Below are 25,193 nucleotides of genomic sequence, written 5' to 3'. Positions count from 1 at the left end.
TTATCCCTTCAGCTATATTTTTGTCAAATTTTTACAAAGTCCCTGCTTGGGGTTAGATATGCACTATTTATATTTTCTCAGGAAACTGTCTTCTCTTCTTGGAAGTTTTCTGCATTCTATGTCTAAATTTCACAATTTCATTCTTGAACGAAACTTGGCAAAAAAAAATAAAATAAAATAAAATAAATCTTCACAGGATATGCAATTACTCCCATTAGATTGCAGAATTCCAGCAGCTTGGTTAACCTATCTAAGGACCTCACTTTAGTTTGGGATTTTTTTTGGTTGTGACTTGGGGGTCTAAATACTGAACTGTTTAGCCCAAAGAGAGATGAAAGTGAAAATTGTAAACCATCGTAAACCATCTTGGAAATGCAAATGTTTCCCTTTAGCAGAGGTTAGTACAAACCTTTGTTACTTCAAGCAAGTTTTGTGTGGTACCTTTTTGCTGTCAACCTATACCACACAAATATCTCTAACCATTGCTATTAATGTACATTATGTTCACAGACTACATCAATAAGACTTTGTGTATTATTACAAGAGGCAAGAAAAGAAATGTCAGTTATACTAAATGAACAGAAGGAATTAGTGATTTGGGAAATACTACAGTAATGATGATAAAGCTGCTGCTGTTATTGAAGTTATATTTGCAAATTGAAAATTCTATTGATAAATGAAAATTAAGGAGCTTTAGCTGTAGTGAGTTTACAGTGTAGCAGATTGCTACCTAAAAAAAAATCCATGTGTGTGTGTTTTTAATGTTAAAAGAAATAAATGTTTTAGAAGAAACATCTCTCTCTCTCACTCTTTCTCTTGCTCTCTCATTATGGTATTGTTTGTTAAACAGCCACACGTTTCTCACTTCAAAATTTATATTATTTTTTGTGTTTAAGATAGAGCAGAAATAGCCAAAGTTTGAAGTCAGAAGTTTACTTGACTCTTACATGGGTATGAGAGCAGGAGTGGCAAAACAGAAGTTGCCTGTGTAACTGTACTGTGCCAGTAAGTCAAAAACTGTGGCAGATAAGCCGCTCAGGCATTCTGTTACCAGATCAATCCTTCATTTTTGTCTTCTGAATGTGTGACATTTTTTTGGAGGAGAGTAAATATAGGGAGTATTCAAAATTGAGATTGTTCTGATATACAACAGAGAATGTGGTCAAGTTTTAAGTGACATCTAGGTTGACTGAGACACCCAAGTCCATGGGAATTTAGAGCAAATAAACCTTACAAACAAAATTTATCGGACAAGAGTTTAAGCAAAACCATTTGTTGGGCTCCAACCTCTAGTTATGTTGCCAGATCAAAACTTTTGGGAAGATCACAACTTCCACTGCAAAACAGTCTTGGTTAGTTTATACGGATGTAATCCCTCCTGGCATGCTAGCAAGAATAGAAGCTTCTCTGCCTGTTTTTACATTACCTTTCACCTCTTCAATCTAAAAAAATTGAAAAGAAATGTGACCATTGGAACAGGATGATTTTGGGTAACTCGGAGATTAAGACAGAAAACTATTACATTGGAGGCTATGCTGTGTTAACACAACTGTGTTAACACAACTGTGTTAACAGTGCTATGGAGAAAAAGATTTCTAATATTGTTCAAGAATGTTGTGTATACATTATGTGGAGTTTATTTGTCTATTTTTTTAGCTAAATTTATAGAAAATTGTTAGTCCAAATAGTATACAAGTCCAAATAATATAGAAGTACTCATTTGCAGCATTAAGTTTTCACATTGCACTGTTCTAATCTTGTGCTCACAAGACAGTGTTCGTGGTACTACTTGCAAATGAATACTTTATTACTTGCTATTACAATTTTCTTTAGGCTAGAAATTGTTCTTTTATACTTTTTATATTCATTATGCTGATGTTCAGGTACAGAACTGATGATGCTTTCACATATGTGAACCTGGGTTCCAAAGAGCAAACTGAGGAATGAAAGCTTGAGTTCAGAATCTTTGTAGTGGTCACATGTGAAGTGACCCATCAAGGAAGGAGAAGTGATGGGAAGCTTCCAAATATTTTTCTGAGTATCATCAATCTGTTCCCAAAGGTAGAGATAGATAGAAGCAAAATTTCATGTGTACCACTTCAGTTTCTTCCACTGAGGATGATGCATTTGAGTAATTATGTTTGTTGTGATAAACATGGCTTAAAACAAATGTAAGGCCATATAGTTCCTAAAGGTTTCTTAACCATAAAAGTTATAATAAAGCATGGGGCTTTAAAATATGTTATTAATGTTTCTCATACATATTTTTCTCTTTTCATTGAGGTAGCCACCCTTATGACATGAGTCTTAATACAAGCCTTCTTTTTCCGCATTCCCTCTATTGTTACTGTTTTCCATTCCTCCCACCCCCATTCCTGTTTAATTTCATGTACTTTTATGCGGGATATAGCTCAAAAAATCATGTAATGGCAATTGTACTTTTAGTTTTACTCTAATTACCATTTTTGCTGGTGAAGAATAGCTGCCATGGTGCACATTTCTTTTTCTCTCGTGTCTACCAGCAATACAGCATTGCTTACATATGTATCAGTTTTGTGTTTATACCTTAAATTGGAGGGAGAAAAACTCATCCCCTTTTCCCACATTGTTGTGACAAGGAAAAGAACAAATGTGAGAGGCAGGATTAGCCATGTCTCATGTGGGGAGGGCGGAGGTGGGAAAGATAATCACAGAATCACAGACTTGTCTAGGTTGGAAGAGACCTCAAGATCATCAAGTCCAAAGACCTAACACTAACAAGTCCTCCACTAAACTATATCCCGAAGTTCAACATCTAAACGTCTTTTAAAGACCTCCAGGGATGGTGACTCAACCACTTCCCTGGGCAGCCTATTCCAATGCCTAACAACCCTTTCAGTAAAGAAGTTCTTCCTAATATCCAACCTAATACACCCCTGGCCCAACTTCAGCCCATTCTCCCTCGTCCTGTCACCAGGCATGTGGGAGAATAGACCAATCCCCACCTCGCTACAGCCTCTTTTAATGTACCTATAGAGAGCGATAAGGTCGCCCCTGAGCCTCCTCTTCTCCAGGCTGAACAAACCCAGCTCCCTCACCCGCTCCTCATAAGACTTGTTCTCCAGACCCCTCACCAGCTTTGTTGCCCTTCTCTGGATTCACTCGAGCACCTCGATGTCCTTCTTGTAGCGAGGGGCCCAAAACTGAACACAGCACTTGAGGTGCGGCCTCACCAGAGCCAAGTCAGGGCGACAATCACTTCCCTAGCCCTGCTGGCTACACTGCTTCTTATACAAGCCAGGATGCTGTTGGCCTTCTTGGCCACCTGAGCACACTGCTGCCTCATATTCAGCCAACTATCAACCAATACTCCCAGGTCCTTCTCTGCCTGGCAGCTTTCCAACCACTCATCTCCCAGCCTGTAGCTCTGCTTGGGGTTGTTGGGCCCAAGGTGCAGGACCCGGCACTTGGCCTTGTTGAACTTTATTCAGTTGGCCTCAGCCCATCGGTCCAGCCTATCCAGATCCTCCTGCAGAGCCTTCCTACCCTTGAGCAGATTGACACACGCACCTAACTTGGTGTCATCCAATCCTCCAGCTGGATTTGACTCCATTCACCACAATTCTTTGGGCCCAGCTATCCAGCCAGTTTTTAACCCAACAAAGCGTACACCAGTCCAAGCCACGAGCAGATAGTTTCTTGAGGAGAATGCTGTGGGAACAGTGTCAAAAGCCTTACTGAAGTCAAGGTAGACCACATCCACAGCCTTTTCCTCATCCACTAAGCACGCCACCTTGTCATGGAAGGAGATCAGGTTCGTCAAGCAGGACCTGCCTTTCATAAACCCATGCTGACTGGGCCTGATCACCTGCTTGCCCTGTAAGTGCTGCATGATGGCACTGAAGATAATCTGCTCCATGAACTTACCTGGTACTGAAATGAAGCTAACAGGCCTATAGTTTCCCGGGTCTACCTTTCAGCCCTTCTTGTAGATGGGCGTCATATTTGCTGGTCGCCAGTCGACTGGGACCTCCCCCGATAGCCAGGACTGTTGATAAATGATGGTAAGCAGCTTGGCCAGCTCCTCTGCCAGTTCTCTCAGTATCCTCAGGTGGGTCCCATCTGGCCCCATTGACTTGCATCCAAGTGCCGTATCAGGTCGCCAACCATTTCCTCATGGATAGTGAGGGCCACATTCTGCTCCCCATCCCCTTCCACCAGTTCAGGGTACTGGGTATCCAGAGAACAACTGGTATTGCCGCTAAAGACTGAGGCGAAGAAGGCATTAAGCACCTCCGCCTTTTCCTCATCTTTTGTAACTAGGTTTCCCCCTGCATCCAGTAAAGGCTGGAGATTCTTCTTAGTCCTCTGTTTTGCGTTGATATATTTGTAAAAACATTTTTTGTTGTCTTTAACGGCAGTAGCCAGATGGAGCTCCAGATGAGCTTTGGCCTTTCTAATTTTGTCCCTGCACAGCCTCACAACATCCTTATAGTCCTCCTGAGTGTCCCACCCTCTTTTCCAAAGATCGTAAACCCTCTTTTTTTCTCCTAAGCTCAAGATCAATTATCTGTTCAGCCAGGCCGGTCTTCTTCCACGCCGGCTTGTCTTTGGGCACGTGGGGACAGACCGCTCCTGTGCCATTAAGATTTCCTTCTTGAAGAGTCCCAGCCTTCCCAGACTCCTCTGCCCTTCCAAACTGCCTCCCAAGGGACTCTGACAACCAGTGTCCTGAACAGCTCAAAGTCAGCCCTCCGGAAGTTCAATACTGGTTTTACTGGTCCCCTTCCTGGCTTCACCAAGAATAGAGAACTCTATCATTTCATGGTCACTCTGCCTAAGACAGCTTCCAACCACCACATCTCCCACCAGTCCTTCTCTGTTTGTGAAGAGAAGGTCTAGCGGGGCACCTCCCCTGGTAGGTTCACTAACCAGCTACATCAGGAAGCTGTCTTCTACACTCTCCAGAAACCTCCTAGACTGCTTTCTCTGGGCTGTGTTGTGCTTCCAGGATATGTCTGGGAAGTTGAAGACCCCCCACGAGAACAAGCGCTGACGATTTTGCAACTTCTGTCAGCTGCCTGTAGAACTCCTCATCTGAAAATAAATGTCTGTCTTCTATCTTACAAGCGCAAACGCAAACCCAAATGTTTTAAATGGGTTAATAAAAGAGCTGGTGGTGCGAGGGAGGGACAGAAAAACAAACATGACAACAGTGACAACAATAAAAACAGTACACTTGTATATAATGCTTTTGGTAAGGAGTCATTGTTAACTTCAAAAGTTTCTGCTGGAATTGGTAAGGCTTTTCCCATTTTGGTCCTGAATGATGATCCAAGTTAAACTGTAGCAGTCCTGATTGGAGACTACCAGGTAACCACTATGCTTCAGAAAAACTCATTTGAAAGGTCTATATGTTAGATTTGGCTGTGAGTCTATACTGAACAAGGGCCTTAGTGTGGTCTTAGGCTGAATCTTTATGGTGATTGTCAGTACAATGTTTTTTTAAATGAGAGGCAAATCAAAATGCAGTCTTGACTTCTTGAGCTAGTTAAAAATCCTTGGACATGTTTTATCAGAAGAGGGATATTAATCCTACTAATGAGAGTCCTGGACAACTTCCAAGTAGTTAATTGCAGTACGTGTAATGTGTTTTTCTGTTTAATGAAAAGTTGGATTATATTCTTCACTTCCATTGTCACTGTGTTTTTCTACTAGCTAATTCCATAACAAACTCCCACATATGCTTCACCTAAAAGTGACAAGTAGTCACAGACAGCAAAATTTGGTCAAAATAAACAGTTTATTTTTGGTTAAAATTGGGAGAGTGATGGATATAAGGATTTCCTACATGTTGGACCGTGGTGGAGACAGAGTATGCTAGTAATGAACTGGTATGTAGAGGGTTGTGTTTGTGTTGACATTTTGTTGTGAATAACCAATTTCTACTTGTTTTAAAACATTAAGATGCAACTTCATTTCACATTTAGTCAATTGACATAGGATTCACTTCCGAACTGTTGGTGCCTAAAACCAAGAGATCTTGCATCCTCCTTTTGTTAGTGGAGGCACTTTCAAATTTGAGTGTGATTTGACTTCTGAACATGTCTAAGATGAGATCAAAGACAGATAACTTACACTTAGCAGTGGCTTTTTGAGGTACCTGAAGTCAAATTCAATTTCTATGTGTAACTCTTTTTTTCTAGTCAGAAGTCTCTGTTGTCTTAATGTCTCTGTGCTTGGATCTATCATTTTTTTTTCCTCTGTAAACAACTGTCACTGTCAAAAGGACTGGTCTGGTCTTTTTTTTTTTTTTCTGATTTGCTAGAGACACTAATAAGAAGAAATGCTTAGGCTGCAAACAGAACTAATGTAGTAGCATGCTTCCCAGCAAACAACAGGGCTCAAATGTTTGTTTATTTTATTGATTTATTTATTTGTTTTTAGTTTGAGGTTTTCCTAATGGAAACAATCAAAACCATCTTCTATTACTCTGGTGTAACCATAATTAGTACTATGTTTAATGTCAGAGCACCTTTTTGGAACGTTTTCTATTGAATTTTAGTTTTAAACTTATGCCCACATTTTAGTGTGTAAAATCCTGTTCTAAAGATCAACAAATCTGTGAGGAAAAGGTGCGTTAGCAAAATCTTTACCACTCGAAGTAAACATAAGTAAATACTTTATATTCCCATTTGTTCCCCCTGTGTGTGGGAACATAGGCTTCTCATTAGTGACAACTACAAGAAGTCTTCAGCTCTAAATTTCTGAACTGTCAGTCTGATAAAGGATTTTTTTTCCAAGTTTTTTTAATGCTTTAATAGCTTGCTTTATATAACAGCATTATTATTAATTTACTTGTGAATACTTGAAGAGTGACCTATGAATAGCATGTCATAACCAGTTATTCGAAGAGGAATAAAAAATAACAAAACACCAAGGCTCTTCTACTCCTGTGTTTTATGGATGCAGGCTTTATGGGTGATCAACCACGTGAGACTATATCTTGCACAAACCTGAAGATGTTTTGATAGCAGGACAGTTTCCACTAGTTCCTCTATGTTTCTTAACCTTCATCCAGGAAAGTTTCTTAAGAAATTGATGTTTTAATGGGCTGGGAAATGTTTTCATTGGGTGAATGGCTCTTTCTTTCCTGTTATGGTTTTCTGTTGTTCACTGTGGCAAACTAAAAACTTTCTGCTATTCTTGGAATGCTTGTTGTGCTCTCTTGTAATTTCTTTCAATTTCTGTGTGTTTTGACAGGGGAAAGTCTTCTAGAACTATCACTTTTGACCAGTTTAAAGAAGCTCTTCAGGAACTCTCCAAAAAACGATTTAAAGACAAGAGTGACGAAGAAGCAGTTCAAGAAATATATAAACTAATTGAAGGAAAAGCCCCGGTTATATCTGGAGTAACGGTATGTTACTGGTTGATTTACAGGATGGATTGTTCTAGCTGTCTTTTGTTCTATCCCAGTGTTGTTATAGTCATCTGCTTCCTTCTACAATCCACAAATCCAAGTAGTATGCTTCCAGGGCTGGAGGCAACAAATGTGCTAAATGAAAGATTATGCAACACCTGAATATTGCACTACTGTGTATGCTTGGGTGGCAGTGACATTGCTTCTCTTGGGAATCATAGTACCACCTAGCAGGGTGGTCAGAAAAAATGAACAAGATAGTGTGTGACTGAAATACAGAAATGTTTATTAAGAGCAGTATACCCAAACAAAAAATAGTGAATTTAGAACTTCATCAAACAGTTCTAAGGTGATGTGTGAAATACCACAAAAGACTGAAGTAAAGAAATCTTAAAATCTACTATGTGAATACAAGAAATCTGGAAATAATTATCAAGTAGTCTGATCTTTGGTTTCTGTTTTTTCCAAGTCTGTCAGAACTATAACGTTTGTTTTGTTCTTGGTTTGGTTATTGATTTTGTGTTGTTTTGTTTGTTTTTTAATGTTGGCAGGGTATTACTAAAGTTTATATATGAAAAAGAAGTTATAATGCCTAGCGTATTTAGGTTTGGTCGTCCTTTTCAAATGGGCAGCTCAGACTAGTTTTTACCATGTAGTTCAGTAGTTACTGGAGCATTCAGCATGAACTTAAATACTCTTGTCAATTTAGTTCCTCTGCTTAAAGTTTGTGGTCTCCCTGAGTTTACTCTGTAGAGCTGTGAATGAAAATCTAATTTCCAGAAAAGCTAATCTTTCCAGAAATTGGTCTTGCACAAATGAACAGTGGAAAATTCAAGTGGATAAATCTCTTTTGAGTTGTATAGTTTGATAGATTTGTACAAGATTTCATTCTACTGACTCTTGTGCTTTCATTTGAAAGAAGTGGAAGTTTTATTACAGACTTAAAATGATGAGCCTTTCTTTTTGTCCTGTCCATCTGTCCAGGGTTTCTCCCTTAGAATTATGCATATTCTTTTAGGCCTTGCTTCTGATTCCTATATATTTTTGGTATTTCAGCACACAGGTACTGAATTGATCAACAGCTGCTAACAGGGAAAGTCTCCATATGTGTGAATGGCAGGGTGTTGAGAGCTTTGCAGCTGCATGGAAGTATTGTGTAGGTGCTGCAAATGTATATGAATGTGACAGCAGCACAGGGAGAGTAATAGAGTGGGAATACAAACTCATGAAATCTTTTAGGTTGAAAAAGACCTTCAAGATCAAGTCCAGCTGTCAAACTGATCTAGTGAATCCTATAACTAAACCATGTCCCTTAGTGCCATGTCTGCATGTCCAGGTGTGTCCATGTCCACAAATACCTTCAGTCCTTACCTGAGCAACCCATTCCAATGCTTGACCACCCTCTCCATGAAGAAATTCTCCCTATTTATTTAAACCTCCCCTGGCACAACTTGAGACCATTTGCTCATGTCCTATCACCTGTCACTTGAGAGAAGGGACCAAAATCATCCTTGCAGCAACCTCCTTTTAAGGAGTAGTAGACAGCAATGACATCATGTTTTCTAGTCCCTTCACCAATTTCATTGCTCTTCTCTGCACACTCTTGAGCAACTTAGTAACCCTGTAGGGAGGGGCCCAAAACTGAACTCAGTACTCTAGATGTGGTGACACCAGTGCCACATAGAAAGGAACAATTGCTTCGCTAGTATAATTGGCCACACTATTTCTGATGGAGGTCAGGATGCCATTGGCCTTCTTGGACACTGTTGCATTAAAGGCTAAAGAGGTTTGGCAGGGTCTAAACACCTTGGGTGCCAGCTTGTCCTCAGATACCAAACGGGCTGAAGGCAGCTGGGCTTAGATTCTGAGTGATGCCCAGTTCAGCACTAGAGTCTGGTAGCATTCAATATATTGCATTACCAAAATCACAAATGCACAAATAGTGCAATATACCTTCAGTCTAGTAGATTAATGACTGGTGTAGCGTTTTGAAGCAACAGCAATACAGGTTCTTTTAGACTGCTGGTGATAAATACAGTCTGAAAAGCATGTGCAAATACCAAGAATATGACTAACACAACTAACTACATATAAGTTAATTTATGAAACAACTCTATAGAGAATGTTAGGTTTTCTGGGGAAGCACTCAGTATAACCAAGAGTTCAAATCTCACTCAATAGCTCTCCCTATGGGGGGGAAAGAGAGGCTCAGCCTGTCAGCTGATCCCAGAAGTCAGTGATGTCCTCCTGACTTGTCAGCAATGGTGTCTTTCCTAACATTTTTTGTCTCTTGAGCTGTTTTTATACTATTTTCTTATTTTTAGGTGGAGCTTGAGTGACTAGTCATACATACATGTATCTTTGTTATGATTGGTATAAAATTTTCTTTTATTTGCTTTAAAGGTATAAGGTCAGAGAAATTCAGAGTGCATACGCAGTGAGGAGTGGTTGCACTTTGGAGATGGGTAGCCCTTGGGATGGAGGTGTGTTTTGGTGTTATAATGAGATTATAACGAGCAAAGTTCACTCAGAGGACATAATTTATTTATTGGTTTGATCCAGGGCTGGCTGTGAAGTCTATCAGTTCTGTAGTATCCAGTTACCCCCCTCTGCGGTGATATCGCAGAGTCTGGCCCTGGTGTCTCCACTCCATCCCAACGCTCCATGCTATTTCTCTAAGAGTCAGCTTGCCAAGCTCCCCTGGTGTTGTCTAAGGTTGCAGGCTATGTTGCCAAGGGGACTAACATGGAACAGATTCCTTGCATATATGCCTCATCTCACCCTGGAAGTTTCTTCAATGCTGAACCTTTTCTTAATGTGGACATACCTTTATTCTCAATAAGCAATTCCATCCACTATGATACTTCAAACCCAGTCATCCTGCCAGTTTTTCAGTAAGTGATCTGGACACCTGTTCAAGCCATGAGCAGCCAGTTTCTCCGGTAGAATACTGTGAGAAACAGTGTCAAATGTTTTACTGCAATACAGGTAGACAAAATTTACAGTCTTTCCCTCATTTACTAACTGAGTCATCTTGTCATAGAAGGAGGTGAAGTTAGTCAGGATGAACTAACCCATCGTAAATCCATGCTGGCTGCATCTGATTAATCGATTTTCCTATATGTATTGCATGATGACATTCAAGCTGATCGATAAGCTTCCCTGGTACTGAGGTCAGACTGACAAGCCCATGGTTCCCTAAATCCTCCTTTCTACTCGTCTTGTAGAGTAGGTGTCACATTCGCTAACCTCCAGTCAACTGGGACCTCTCTGGTTAGCCAGGACTGATGGCAAATTATTGAAAGTGGCTTGGTGAAAATATTGTGGAAAAATAGCTAATAGCTAATATTGTAGAAAATAGCTAATATTACAGGGGAGGAAAAAGGGTCATTTGTAAATGCCCTCACAGAGGCCACCCCTGCAGCCCTGAACTACCAAAACCTTGCTACATAAACCAAATACATTTGTGGTGGTTGTTTTTACCCTGTGTGTACCGAAATACTGGAATAAGTTGCCCAGAGAGGCAATGGAATCTGCATCTTTGGAAGTGTTCAGGAGTTGACTGGAGAAGTATCTGAGCAAGTATCATTAGAGCTTTGCTGTGAGTGAGGGTTTGCGCTGGATACAGGCTCATATGCAAATGTTCCTTCCAACTTGAATCGTTGTGTGAATTTATGAATATGAATAAATCAAGCACTGGGCTGTGCTGTAAGAAATCTGATAGTGATTACGTTGTGGGCACAGAATAGGCCTGACTCTGAGCAGGTATCTTGGCTCTCTATTTTGTTGTTGTTGTTCTGTGAGATCACTTGTTGTCTAAAGCATTAATTGTTCTGTAGATAAACATGAGTAGCTTCCCTATTTAGAAAAGGGAAAATCTTTGCATTGATGTCACTACTGAAACTGTACAGTAGAATTTCTGGCAGTGGTCATCAGTGTCAATAGGATTATTTGCATGTGATTATTGATTTATTGTTATTATCAATGGACTACGTATTGCACTTGTATCTAATCTGAACATCCCTGAAAAACTGCTGCTAAAGAAAATTGTATGTAACAATATGGTGGTACAATGTATATAATGCCGCAATAGACTGTGGCAGCAGAAGATACGTACATTATTTCACGTTCCTGCATAGATGATAGAAATTAACAGCTGTTCTGAAGTTAGAGGGGAAATTTTATAGAAACAAGGTATGTGTGCACATTTGGCTCATAAAATAAGGACATTAGCTAGAAGTTCTCCATCTCTTAAAGCAGACGAATATACTGTTACTGTTGCAATTAGTACATATTTAATCTGCCTATGTGCCTAAAGCTCCTAAAGGAATTAAGATGTTGTTTGCTTAGGTCAAAGGAGAATGTGATTCTTGTGAAGCATGCAGAATTCAATGTAATTTGTCATTGTCCTTCAAGTTTGTTTTTTCTTTTCTCTCTCTTTTTTTTTTTTTTAGGTTAATTAATATTATTTTCTAAGCAATGGGCTGACTTAGAAGAGCCCAGTCTTGTGCTTATCTTGAGCTTTAAGAGAACTATTTTGCAACTGAACTGGAACAAGTCTCATTAGAGACTGGGGAGGAGGATTCACCAAAAGCCCATCTTGGAACAAAAACAAACAAAAACAATGGGAGTCTGTGCTGTTTCATCTTCATCCCCAAACGACTGTAGAGCTCTTTCTCAGAGAAGTGCTGGCACATAGTTTTTGACGTTGTCATAGTAATCAGTTTACTAGATCCCACAGTTTGTGGATGCTTGGAGTCTTGAAATCGTTGGGAGCTGGAGCTAGAGCTAATATTACAGGGGAGGAAAAATGGTCATGTGTAAATGCTGAGTATGCAACATATGATTTGCTCCTTAAAGTTGGGCACTATACAATCTTACATTGAGGATACTAGATCTGGGCCAAGCAGGTACTGTTTAACTTACTAATTTGAAATTGTTCCTGGAGGTGATGTCACAAACAAGGTACCTTCCTTAATGAATTTTGGTGCAGTTCTAGTGGGAATACTAATCAGTGGGAAGTTGGGGTTGATCTGTATAGAGTTAGGACTTGTGGTATTAGAACACCCAACTGGTGTTAACTGGGGATTATTCCTTCAAAAGTTCTCACCCTGACTGTATTAAAATGGTGTTACTACTGCCTGGCTCTATTGGAGTTAGTTACCACTTTATTTTCTTTTTGTGTGCTAAGCAGAAGCAGCACGAGTGAAATCTAAATTTTTTGTTCAAGTTTGATCTGTGTTCCTGACTTCCAGAATTTATTTGTTTTTAACACATATACATGCTTTCCCATGAATTAAAACAGTGCGCGCGCACACACACACACAAATCAAGAAACATTTTTTCTCCCCAGTATGCACTTGCAAACTGGCTCTGTTTTCTTCTAGAACCTCCTCCCCCCCATGCACATTTTGGGGCTCAACAAATCCTCTTCTCTCAGCTTCTCACTGCACATGCCACATGTTCCAAGCTCCTTACTATCTTAGAAGCTCTTCTCTATAGACACTGACACAAAGGGATAAAAAGTAGCAAGTTTGTACATGATTGTTTCAAATCAGTAAATCTACGGGTATAAAAACAATTCCTTTTTACTTCCTCTAGCTTTTTCTGAGACCGTGGCCTGTTCTGATCTTCTCAGTGAGGTTTTAGTGTGAGCGGAGATTCAGTTGAAGGGGTGGGGGGGCAGGGCATGCGTATCTTTTCTGACTTCTCTAAGATGTTTCCACCCACCTGGAGGTCAGGTAACCACATCTTTGGGTTGGAGGCCCACAGTTAAGAAGCAATATATCATGTGATTAGTTATGTACTGTTATTTTTATATATATCCATACATATTTATTTATTAAGGAGAGAACAATGTTCCAGGAAAATACCAGTAAAAATACAGGTTTGGTGAATGAACAGGTCCATTGTCAGTAATCTTCCCTTTTATGCTTCTGGCTTGTGTTAATGAAAACAACTGAGTAAATGGGAGAACAGCCAGCCTTGGAGGGCAGAAGTTTTGGTATTTTGGAAAATACCATTGGCTGATTCATCTGGTGTTCCCAACCAGTTTATACATTCATTATATTTAAGTATCTTTTGCAAAGTAAAACTTTTCTCATAATGATAGGTTTAAAAAAAAAAAGGGGGGGGGTGGTAAAAAGCCAAGTTCATGTGGATCTTCTGTGATATGCACACATTTTGGTTAGCTATATTTCCAGACAGAGAAGAAAAATTAAGGCTTCTGTGAGTTCACAGAAAGGAAAGAAGAAAGTTGCTCCAAGTGGTTTGCTGCCTCTAGAAAAATATAAGTAGGCAGGTATAGCTCAGTCTATAGTAGGTAGATAAGTAGTAGGTATAACTTACCACAGATAGTAAGCAGTCAAGCACTTGGAGATCGGAAGCAGAATTACTGTACGGCAAGAGAGAAAATTTGTCTGTGATGCACTGTTAAAAAGAAGGTGGAGTGCTTACTTGCTTTTAGATGGGAATTGTCCTGATTCAGCTCTTTGTGCAGTTCACAGTATTTCTTCTTGCATTTTTCCTGCTGATGAGTGGTAGTCATCTCTTTCCCTTCCCACTTTTTTTTTTTTTCCTTTTTTTTCCCCCCTGTGAAGTTGGTAATGAACACCTAGGTGGCACAGATGAAGGAGCTCCCAGCTACTGTGTTAAATTGCGTTGCCCTTTTCTCTGTTGACAGTTTAGTCTCTGGTTACAAATATTCAGGATGTTACCAGCAAATAATTAAAACCAACCAAACAAACAACAAGAACAAAAACAACAATGAAAAAAACCTTGCAAAGATTACTAATTGGTACTGTGTCTGAAATCTCCCAGAACATCTTGGCTACATAAACAAATCTATGTGGCAAACTTTTCTAGGGAGAAATGGCATTAGATACTATAAGGGCGTGCTTGAGGGAGCAAATAAAGCCATTCAGTTTCAGTGAAGAATTAAAGAAGGATGATTACAGTTGACAGAGTTAGTGTAGCCTGGTAGACCACTGCAAAAAATGTATCCTGTTTGAGTAAGGAGTAATATTTGCGTCTTACCTAACAGTCCTCATTTGAGCATTTTCAGCAGCATTAACCACTCCCAGTGCTCTGATTCTCTTCTATACAGAAGTACTGTTACTGAGTTACTGCTGAGTTACTGGTTATTTTGAAGAGCAATACTGTTTCTTGAATAGCCAGCACTGCCTTTTGCAGCTCTCCCATCAGAGAATTAGTAACTTACCAGGAGTTGAGAAAAGATGTCTGATTTCAAAAAGAAGTGCTGTGGAGGATGTGGCTTCCATGGTGGACCGGCCTCAGTTACAGCATTCATTCCCAGTCTTTTGGTACAGATTCGAGTATGTTTTCCAAGTACAGCATGAAAAGATATTCAGGCTACAGTGTTGTGTAGAAGAGCTTCGTGTAACTCTGAAAGCCTGTTTGTTAGGTGTCATTAATAAGTGCTTGTTTAATCCAAAGATGGGTAGAGATGGAATGAAGTTTTTGATGGAAGATGCTTTGGAAAACTTTTTTACTTCACTACAGAGAAGTCATTTTTGTCTCTAAAATACGCCCTAACATATGGTAGCATGCATAATGACACCCAAAGTGCATCAATATTCGTTCATGTCGTCATCATTTCCACTAGGACACAGAAATCTTGTTTTATGTTTTTCTTTTAGTGCCTTTTTTCTCCTGATTTTCAAATGTAAACTTGATTTTTCTCACTCCAATCATGCAGGTTGGCATGTTCCTGTATTGTTCTGTGACATACTGTTTTCATTCCATTTGCATAGTGACATTTTCTTTTTCTCAATGATCGTAAAACTTTAAGTATCCTTATATGACTCAGTGGAAATAATGTAGGAGAAAGTTTTTGCACAAAGTCATAGATGACTAATCTGGTAACACTGAAAGTAACTTTCAATTCTTTTAGTTTTTTACTTCTGTCTTAATTCTAGTGTTTAGAATAAATTTTAGTCTCTCGTACCAAGGAATTCTACTTGTATTGGTTTGCTGGTGGAGCAATTGGAGTAATTGGTTACATTGGTGGAGCTGGGCTTTTATGTTTGGATGTTGAGCTAATAGGTTTTGAACATGGCAATTCCTGTCTTTGGTGTTTAAAACTTGATTGTTAATCAGAAGTATCTCATATTGAAAGTCTCTTGAAAAACTTTTTGATATAAGTTGCGCTTTTTTATTCTTGGCTATATTATTATTGTAATTCTATGTAATGGCAAAGAACAAATTTTTCCTTTTGCTGGAAGTGAGTAGATATTTACATAGTATCCATCATTAGCATCAGTACCATGTACAATGCCTGTACTGAAAGTAACATTTCTGATGTGTGTTTTTGTGTGTCTTTTCTTTCTTCCAATAGAAAGCCATTTCATCTCCAACTGTATCACGCCTTACAGATACATCAAAATTCACGGGTTCTCACAAAGAGAGGTTTGATCCCAGTGGGAAAGGAAAAGGCAGAGCTGGCCGAGAAGATCTGGTGGATGCTTCAGGATATGTATCTGGCTATAAGCATGCAGGCACATATGATCATAAAGTACAAGGAAGCAAGTAAGACTGAGGGTTTACAACACAGATGGAGAAAGAGAGGGGGAAAGAGAATATATTTTTAAGAATGACATAGATGAATCCTATGTTTCAGTTGTTGTGAATGCTGAGACTATGTTGTCAAGAAGTTTTCAGGAACTGGAACTGATTTCAACATCTGCTGAGCTACTTGCAGCACAATGCCACTTCATTACATTCCTCATGCACACATTGGCAAAAATAACTGTATCAGTTAAAAAAAAAGACATCATTATGTTCAGCGCTTTAGACAAAAAAAGTCAAGAGCTGTTATATTATTCTTCGTCAATTTGAGCAAAAAATTTCAAACATTCCTAAATGTCCTGAGGATGTAGAAGAAAACCTCCTGAAAAGAGGCTCTTTCATAGCAGCATTTCTGAAAAATATCCCATTATTTATGCAGATTGATTTGACTACTGTTTGTGGGCTTTTTCAAAAATGTCTTATGTGCAATCTGGAACTTTCCTTAAAAGATTCAGCAGTGTATTACTGCGGAATAATTAGTTGTAATATACAGGGTGCTACCATGTAAATTTCATACCGCATTTATGAAAAATCAAATTAAGAAAAAAGATCTATTCTGGGACAATACAAGTTCTAACATATTTATGTCAGCAGAAAAAGGTGGAGAATACCAACCCCTTACTTTCCTCCTGTCTATACTTTTTGCTTTGTTATTGTGTGTACTGTGTAGCATGGTATGCCTAGCTGATTTGTATGAAGCTAATTTACTAACCTGAGAGGTGAGGAACAAGACATTACTAAGAAAGTCTACTAAAGCTTTTTGTAGTCCATTTTCAAGTTTGTACTCCCTCACATTTGAAATGAAGGGGGCATTAAAATAACAATGCTTTAAAATATTGATTTTGACTAAACATTGCAAATCAGTGCTAATAAGTGAATGTTATTATGCACATATCCCATTTAAGCTATAACATATGTAAGGAAGGTTATGACCCCCTTTATTAAGGACATTTAATATTAATATTCATGTAACTAATTGCAACTTGCACAGAAGAATATACTATTATACTTGTGCTACATGTTCTGTTAGTTTTGTTTGAAGCCAAAGGACTTGATTCTCTGTTTAGTTGTCCTGCCTTATTTGGGAGTAATTTTATTGATGGGAATGGCTTTCTGTTGCTATAGAAGAACCAATTCCACATGTTTAAGGTACAGGCAGCTGAATGTGACCTGCCTGTGGCCCAGATCGCCCAAACAGGTTAATAAGAATAAAAGTCACTCTTTTTTATTTTTATTTTTATCTTTATTTTTATTTTATTTTATTTTATTTTTTTTGTAATATATATATGTATACATACACACATACATGCACTGGTTAAAAGGGAGAGAAAAGGCTGGTCCACTTTTCCACAAGAGCTGAAGAAGTACTCTAATGTATTACTCTGGTCCTATAAATTTATGAAAGACAATTTTTTGAGTGTTTAAATACAGCTCCTAACTGGTTTGCTTTGCTTTCTTTTTAAAAAAGCTCAAGCACTCATTTTAATGTTTGTCTGTGGATAAAGGTTAATAACTTCACTGTTTTCTTCCTAGCATTATCAGCATCAGCATCCCACTCAGAGTACATAAAATTCAGTGAGCTTCATGGTCTGTCACATGCCATGCAGGCTAACAGTCTGTATTTGGCCCATGTCCAAAAACAGAGAGCTGGTTTTCAGTCCTTTCACATTTTGTGTTTTCCTTTTCTGACACTGAATGGCCTTTCTTGTAACTTTGCCTCAAATGACCCTTTAAGCCCATACATCAGCCTGAAACCACAACAATAACACATAAAGGCAAGGATTCATCATGGATTTGAAGATTTTTATTTGTTTGTTTATAACTTGTATTGGTTTTTATTTTGAGGAGGGAGAGAAGTTTACTAAAACTTAGTACATGTTCTTGTCCGGTTTTAAGTATCTTTTTGCTGTGATTAGCTCTGGTTATCTGGGAAGATTTTTGATATATCCAGGGATGCTCAGGATGAGAAGCCTTCACCTTTGTGTGAGTCTCTCCAAGATTTACTCTTTGTTCATGAAGACAAATTTACAGGGAATGAAGGATTATACAATCCTTTCTTGCATTGGTGACCTGTCACACTGAGGCAGCAAGTAGCATGCTGTGATACAAGCAATGGCTAAATTATTCCAGCATGGCAGTAAACTGGCTAACTGCAGAGAACCCTCTTTATGATATATCACTGGTGCCTGTGCACCTGAAGGTTAGTATTTTTTATTTTATTTTATTTTATTTTATTTTATTTTATTTTATTTTATTTTATTTTATTTTATTTTATTTTATTTTATTTTATTTTATTTTATTTTATTTTATTTTATTTTATTTTATTTTATTCTCTTTATAAACAAAATGGCTAAGCCTCCCTTGACAAATCCTTAGCTAAGTTAAAGGCAAGATTAATGTCCCTGTTCTTCCCATTGACTTTAAGACTTGTCTGATAGCTCACTGGTAGCTGAAAAGATCTGGACCCTGCCTGAATGAAAGGTAAAATGAAAGTCCAGTCTAATGAAAAGGTGAATGAAAGTTCAGTCTATTGTAGAGCCCTTCCAACACTTCGTTAATCTTGCCATTTGTTGCTAGCTAGTGGTCTTGTCTGGCATACTAGGTGATGCCTAACCTAAAGTTCCCAAGTGAAGGCTTTCTGAAGTATGCAAATACTGAGTGCAAGTAATGATATAATGGAGTAATGGTATAATGGAGTAATGTTTGGTTAGGAAGTTTTTAAGGTCATATTACGTTTTAAGTTGCTAGTCCACAGCATGAGAGAGATCAGCACACTCATAAGCCAGAAGGCATGCAAAATAATTGTGAATGGGGACAGATCCAGGCTGACGCTGACAAGAAATGGTGAAGAAGAAACTACACCAACTTTGCATTACAGTATGAAACCTGTGCCAGAACTAAAGCACTTCGTACAGACCTGATGCAAAGTTGTATAAAATTTTCAGTGACATAGTAAACGTTGGATCAGGGCCTGAAAAGATGCTTTAGATAGCAATATTTTATTTTGAGGAACATTCTTTGTTTCTTCTTCTACTTTGCAGTTGGATAGTTTAAAAACACAATCATACAAATGCATGAAAAGAAATCATTCTGATATGACAGTGAAAAACGGAAGTTGTGGCTGGAAAGGTAATACTTTGGAAGGATTTTTCCCTTTTACTACACTTGATACGGAAGACATGGAAGATAGAAGTTATGAACAAAAGCACCATATACAGTTTTGTATCAGTGGTTCAGCCACTTACTTAAGCTCTTACTTTCTCACTCATTTCTGTGGGAAATTAAAAGCCTAAATACTAGCTTGTTAACCATAATGTTAATTAATTAATTAAATACTAGCTTGTTAACCATAATGTTAACCATATTTCTAAAAGTTCAGGCCTGTTTGGGAATGAGGCAAAGTGGTGTAACCACTTCTGTTGTTTGTTCACCTGCTGTTCTCAGGAAATCAAGTACAGCTTGTAACTCAGAGATGATGGAAAGGGATATCTTGGGAGGTGGCGTAGAGTATATATACTCATCGTGTATACCACTACTCTACATAAATGGCATGCCTGAAGTGAGGACATGGTGTACCCAATAAGATTTATACTCATCTCTGGTTTTTGGCCATCTAAACTCATTCCATCAGACCTTCCAGTCTGATTTCTCATCTGCAATGCTCTTGTCTATAAAAACCTATTATTCCTAATTACCTTTGCTTTCAGTGAACATACTGTTGAGGTAAATGTGATCAGAAAGTTCATGTAGCTTTTAGCAATAATTACCTATAAGAACAAACTCAAATTTGTTCTTTTCACTGTTCATTTAAAATTAAACCCTTAAATACTATGATAGTACCCAGTCTTACCTGCATCTCCAGTCTGACTGTTGAACCTTTGCAAGATTGAGGACAAGAAACAAAAATCCTGAGTAAGGCAGAAGAATAATCTTATTAAATAAATATATATATATGATTCAAAATGTGCAGAAGAAAAATGGGTTTTATTATTAGTGCTTGTTTAATAAATTTATTACTCTCTGTGCTTTAGTTACTTGTTGAGAGTTTTCCAACAATCATATCTATATGGAAATTTCAGGAAAAAATATTGTCCTGTTCTTCATGGCTATCAAAGCTATCACAATAGTGTTACTGAATAACAGACATTAAATAATATATCTTTTTCAACAGTCCTATACGAACAGTTGTGACTAGTTGTAATAAAGTATTTGGAAGACCAAAAGAAAAGCTGAACATTGGACAATGGACAATGTCTGGCCTGTTTGTGTTTTTGCATGTGTGTGTATGTGTGTTAGGTTTTTAAAAACACACAGTATTTCTTACCAATGACACAAGTATCTTTTTTACTTTAGGGAAAGGAGAGGGAAATTTCCAACCTACTCATATGTCACACTTTGTGTTTTTCATCACTATAGAGACTCTCCTTCAAAGATACTTTGGATTAAAATGTGGTATTTCCCCTGTATTTTACTGACCTTACCTGAATTAAAAATTCCTCTGGCAACTTTTTGAAATTATAGAATTCATGGGTTACCATTTCAGTCATGTTTTTCCTCTGTTGGCTGAGTTAATATCATTTTCATGGCAGATGGAATTTGTTGGTAAGCCAGAACTAAACGGTAAATGACTACTATGGATTTGGCTTGCAAGTGGGATGTATAGAGAGAAAGTGCTTGTGTATCCTTCTCCAAAACCAAAACTTTAAAGTAACTGTAATTTTATTATTTTTTTAAGTGATGTCAGTTAAAATAAACTTTATTTGTGCCTGCTTGTATGATAATTATCAGCTGTTCAAAATATAACCTTACCTTACAGTAATGCATGTATACTGGAGGCATGTGTTTGTCATCCATAAGAATTCTGTTTGCACTCACCAAGTAACAAACCATTTACTTTCATGATAAAATGTAATGTGTTGCACTAGTACATATCCTTTAAACTCTGATTGTTGGCCTTGTGTGTGTGCTAAAATGATTGCACCTTTGTGTATATTTTTTGTACTGTGAATATTATGTTCTGTCTGTTAGTTGGTAGTTGGTAATGTAATACATAGGACTTGTGCTGGTTTGTATGTGTGTGTGTGTGCACATAATTTTTGAATCCAGCTAAGTAATTAAACCATGTAAGTGCTGGCTTAAACCTTAAATCTTAAAAGGCAAAGCTCTAGTCCTGCAGCCTGAGCTATTCAGCATGGCCAGTAGTTGGTAATGCTGCCATTCTACCTCCATAGTACAAAAGTAGAGATCTAGAATTTTCATGTTTTGACACATATGTCTATTCTGTTCCTATTTCTGGAGGAAAACACTCTCCTGTGATTCTAGCATGAATTTATAATGGCAAAAAGAGTTCCTCCTTAGTGAGCAAGTAGAAAAGAAAGAGTCAACAGTTCTTCTGAGTGCTCCCAGGAGATAATTTAAAATTATGCCCTGTGTGGGCCCTGTAATTTATTTTGCCCCAACTTTGTGAAGCAAGTTGACACTTACAATGTATGCACGCAGTTCTTCATCAGTCAGGTAAGTACAAAATCATGGTATACTGGGGGCAAGAACAGGGAACAGGAGACTGTCTTACAATGCCTGTGGACTTTTACAAAATGAAATACCTGAAGCATAATGACAAAATTTCAAACTTGTGTGAAATTCTCAGTTTGGAGTGCATCAACTTGATACATGTGTACCTCCTATATTTGGAGTTTTGCCCATAAAATAGCATTTAGACATTAAGTTATTAATTTTGTGCACCCAAGTGCCCATCTAGCTACCAGATATAAGCTGGAAATGAAGGACTGAGCTATTCCTTTTAAGTGTTCAGAGTCCTAATACTAGTGAGAGACCTTTAGTTGCATTCCTGCTTGCTCATTAAACTCAAAACCAGTGCTTTGTCTCAACTAAGAATGGTGCCTCAGGAGACTAAAGAATATTGCAGGTAGATGCTCCAAATCTTAACTGTCTGAGCAATTTGTTTTTCCACATACAAATAATTGTTATATGCTTTTTTTAAAAAAAAGTATTATTTATTTAATGTTTTTCAGTATATTACCTGAGCTATATTGTTTCAAAATCTGTATAGAGATGGTGGATTTCACAAGTTTTAAGATATAGCTGTTTTCTTATATTTCTCAGAAAACATTTAAATTTAGTTGTTTCATTCAAACTAATTGATCTAATTGATCACCCACTGTAGGTAGACTTTGGCAAGAGCAAACCTGATAATAAACAAAAGGGAAAAAAAAACAAACCAAACCAAAACAAAACAAAAAACACAAACCAACACGGTGTATTTGCTGAGTATTCTTGAAAGATATTTACAATACTGATTGTCTGAAATGACTTTAAAAAAAAAATCTCCTTTGTAATCATGCGTGTGCAAATGTCCACTACTTTGAGGCATGTGACACTACAGAAGAGATTTTTTGTTTTGTTGGTTTGAGATTCTTCTATACGTTACATTTGCAAATTGACACTGAAGTGCCCCACGCACAAACCTGACCTGATCTGGAAAAGTATTAAACACCTACCACATTCCATTGCAGGTAACGATACAATTAATTAATTTTCAAATATATTTATAAAGCTTCTCTTTTTGTGAGTAAAGTTCCTGACACTTGAACAAAGTGTTTTTTTGTTGTAAGCAATTGTAGAGGCCTGCAAGATAACCCTCACTAAAGGTAGTTTACCCTTACCTTCAAATATCTTTATGCAATAGTTTTCTATGACTTTACACATTTTTCAGTACAGGTCACAAACTTGAATAAAGTCACATCCAAGTTAATCAAAAATATAGTCTTAAAAATATACCCATATGCTTCATCCATCTTTACATTTTAATCAGAAGCTATGTTGTTGTTGATCAACACAAAAAAGAATAAAGGAAGAATGACAATCTGCATCCCAACAATCGTGAATCATTTTAAGCTCCAGTTTACATCAGATGAGTTTCTGCATGGTTGCATTTGCTCAAATGTTATTTTTAAACAAAGCAATGAAACAATGCAGCCTGTGGTCTGTTGAGTTATGTTAATGCAACAGTAAAATGCTGTGTATCAGTAATATTCATGCTAAATACACACTACTTCTTTACAAAGGCTTTGTGAAAGGGCAGTTAATGTACAAACTATAAAAATCTGTTGGCAAACTACTTTTGTTAGCACTATATTGCATGAAATGGCCAGGTCATCAACAAAAACAAGTTACCAGATGCAATTAGTGTATTTGTCTTTGTGCTGGGCTTAGAATTATCAGCTTTGGCAAACTATTGCAGTACAGATGTCTGTACAATGCTTATAATACAAAGTAATTTGTCTTTATATTCTGTAAATCAGAGAAATAGTTGATGTTGCGTAAGTATATTGATGTTTATTCTTTGCAAGGTTTTATGCATCAGATTCAAATGTTGGAGGAGAAATATATTTATACAGAAGTATAAATTTTGAATCTTCAAAGTTGGTTTTCTTCAGCCATGAACCATTTATTTATGCACATCATGCTTTATTCCTTTGCTAGATTGTTTATCTCTATGTGTTCCAACATACATTTCTTTTTTTGGTTTAGACGGTTTGATTCTTTATTTGGACAAATGTGGGTGTGCATGCTGTCAGGACCTGATCATAAAGTGGAGAGGTGAAAGAAACTGTTTTGTCTTTGATTACCTAGATCACTAAAAAATCTAACTGTTAAATAGTTGATAGGAAGGTGGATCTTGACATAGTCTTCCTTGGAGCACTATCCAGCATGATAAAAACCTTCAGTGAATTTTACTATTTCTTGCTTATTTTGATTTGTCTTTCATCTTGGGCCCCAAAAAACAGGAAGCTGCTGTGTGCTAATAGTTATCTGCAATATTTATAACTGTCAACATTGAAAACATTAATGTTCAGCTGTACTAGCATACTGTGAAATTTTAACACAATTAAAACTTTACAAGATCATTTAACCTTACAAGTTTACTTTTTTCTTACTAATTTATCACAGAACCTTTTTTCATTATCACAAATGGACAACTTGAGCATAGAATTTCTTAATCTTAACTGTAATAGGTCAACATATGCTAAGCAAATATTTTTAACCACTTGATGAAGGGGTCACAGAATTACAGAATTAGGGATTGGAAGGAACCTTGAAAGGTCATCTAGTCCAATCTCCCTGCTGGAGCAGGGTCCAGGCACTGTCCAGTGTAAAGAACACTGGGTAAAATTTTATCCCCACTGCAGTCACTGCTGGAATTCTAACTGGCATTAGCAAAAAGGGAGTCACCATTATTAGTTAATAATAAGGGTTAATAGGCCTTGTAAACATGACAAGAAGTTATGGGGGGAGCACAACATTGATTCTCTATTTCCATACCTTTGTTTCTGTTAATTTAAAACTACTACTATACAATCTTTAAAATAAATAAAAGAAACTTGAAAGGAGATCGTATACTACTAGCCTGTACTAGTTTTTTGTTTTGTTTTGTTTTTGAGGAAAGGGAAACAAATTTTTATATATATATATATATGCAATATATTTTTACACTATTAATGCTAAAAAGTATTAAATGTATCACATTATCAGTATGAGTATTAATGGCAATGTTCTGGACGTTTTAAACTTTTCAAAGTTGTGTTAAATTCTAAAAAAAACATTAACAATGGAAAAGGTACTTTGTCTACTACGTTATTGTCAAAGTTTAAAGGAAAAAGTTAAAGTACAGCAGTTATTTGAATAGCACTGTAAAAGCTTGGCTTGAAAAGCTATAGTGAAATCTGTATTGTAAACACCATTTTTTAAAGCATAGCTTCTTATAAAGTATGGTACTGCTGTTGACTGTAAAAATTTGTATGTTTAATTGGCAAAGTAATCAATAAATGTGTTACTACATCAGTTTCTGGTTTCCTCCACGTAAATGGTGTTTGCAGTTAAACTCTGTTGCCAACAATTATTTTACAGTTTAGCTGATAAGCAAATGGCTAATGAATGTATGAATTACATTAAAATGCTCTCTGAAAAGCCCATTCTCTGGCTCTGAACAGAATAGGTTTCTTTTTTACAATTTCTTTTCCTACTTTTGAGTAAAGCTAGCCTTTACCATCATGGCTATACAGCAATCATACTAGAGTTCTCAAAATGTAAAAGTGATCCACCAAATGAAAATTGTCAGCAACTAAACAATTTCTTCTTAGGTAGCTGTGTAACATAGATTGGACTTCAATCTCAAAAGCTTGAGCTC

At 37.4% G+C, this 25,193-nt stretch overlaps 1 protein-coding gene across 1 annotated transcript in view; it reads left to right on the top strand.

Annotated features, from left to right (window-relative positions):
• TPPP (tubulin polymerization promoting protein) overlaps positions 1-15,950 on the top strand; it is a gene marked incomplete at both ends in the record, with an annotated part of 37,793 nt that extends 21,843 nt beyond the window's left edge. Inside the window, 2 exons of the mRNA XM_084281904.1 lie at positions 7,243-7,396; positions 15,756-15,950. Of these exons, the coding sequence (XP_084138030.1) occupies positions 7,243-7,396; positions 15,756-15,950 (349 nt within the window). The remainder of the gene's footprint in view (positions 1-7,242; positions 7,397-15,755) is intronic.
• Positions 15,951-25,193: the final 9,243 nt, after the last annotated feature.

This window comes from Netta rufina (assembly GCF_964035555.1).
Source record: "Netta rufina genome assembly, chromosome: 2".
NCBI classification, from domain to species: Eukaryota; Metazoa; Chordata; class Aves; order Anseriformes; family Anatidae; genus Netta; species Netta rufina.
Note: the sequence above shows the minus strand (reverse complement) of the source record. Positions and strands in the feature narration are given on the sequence as shown.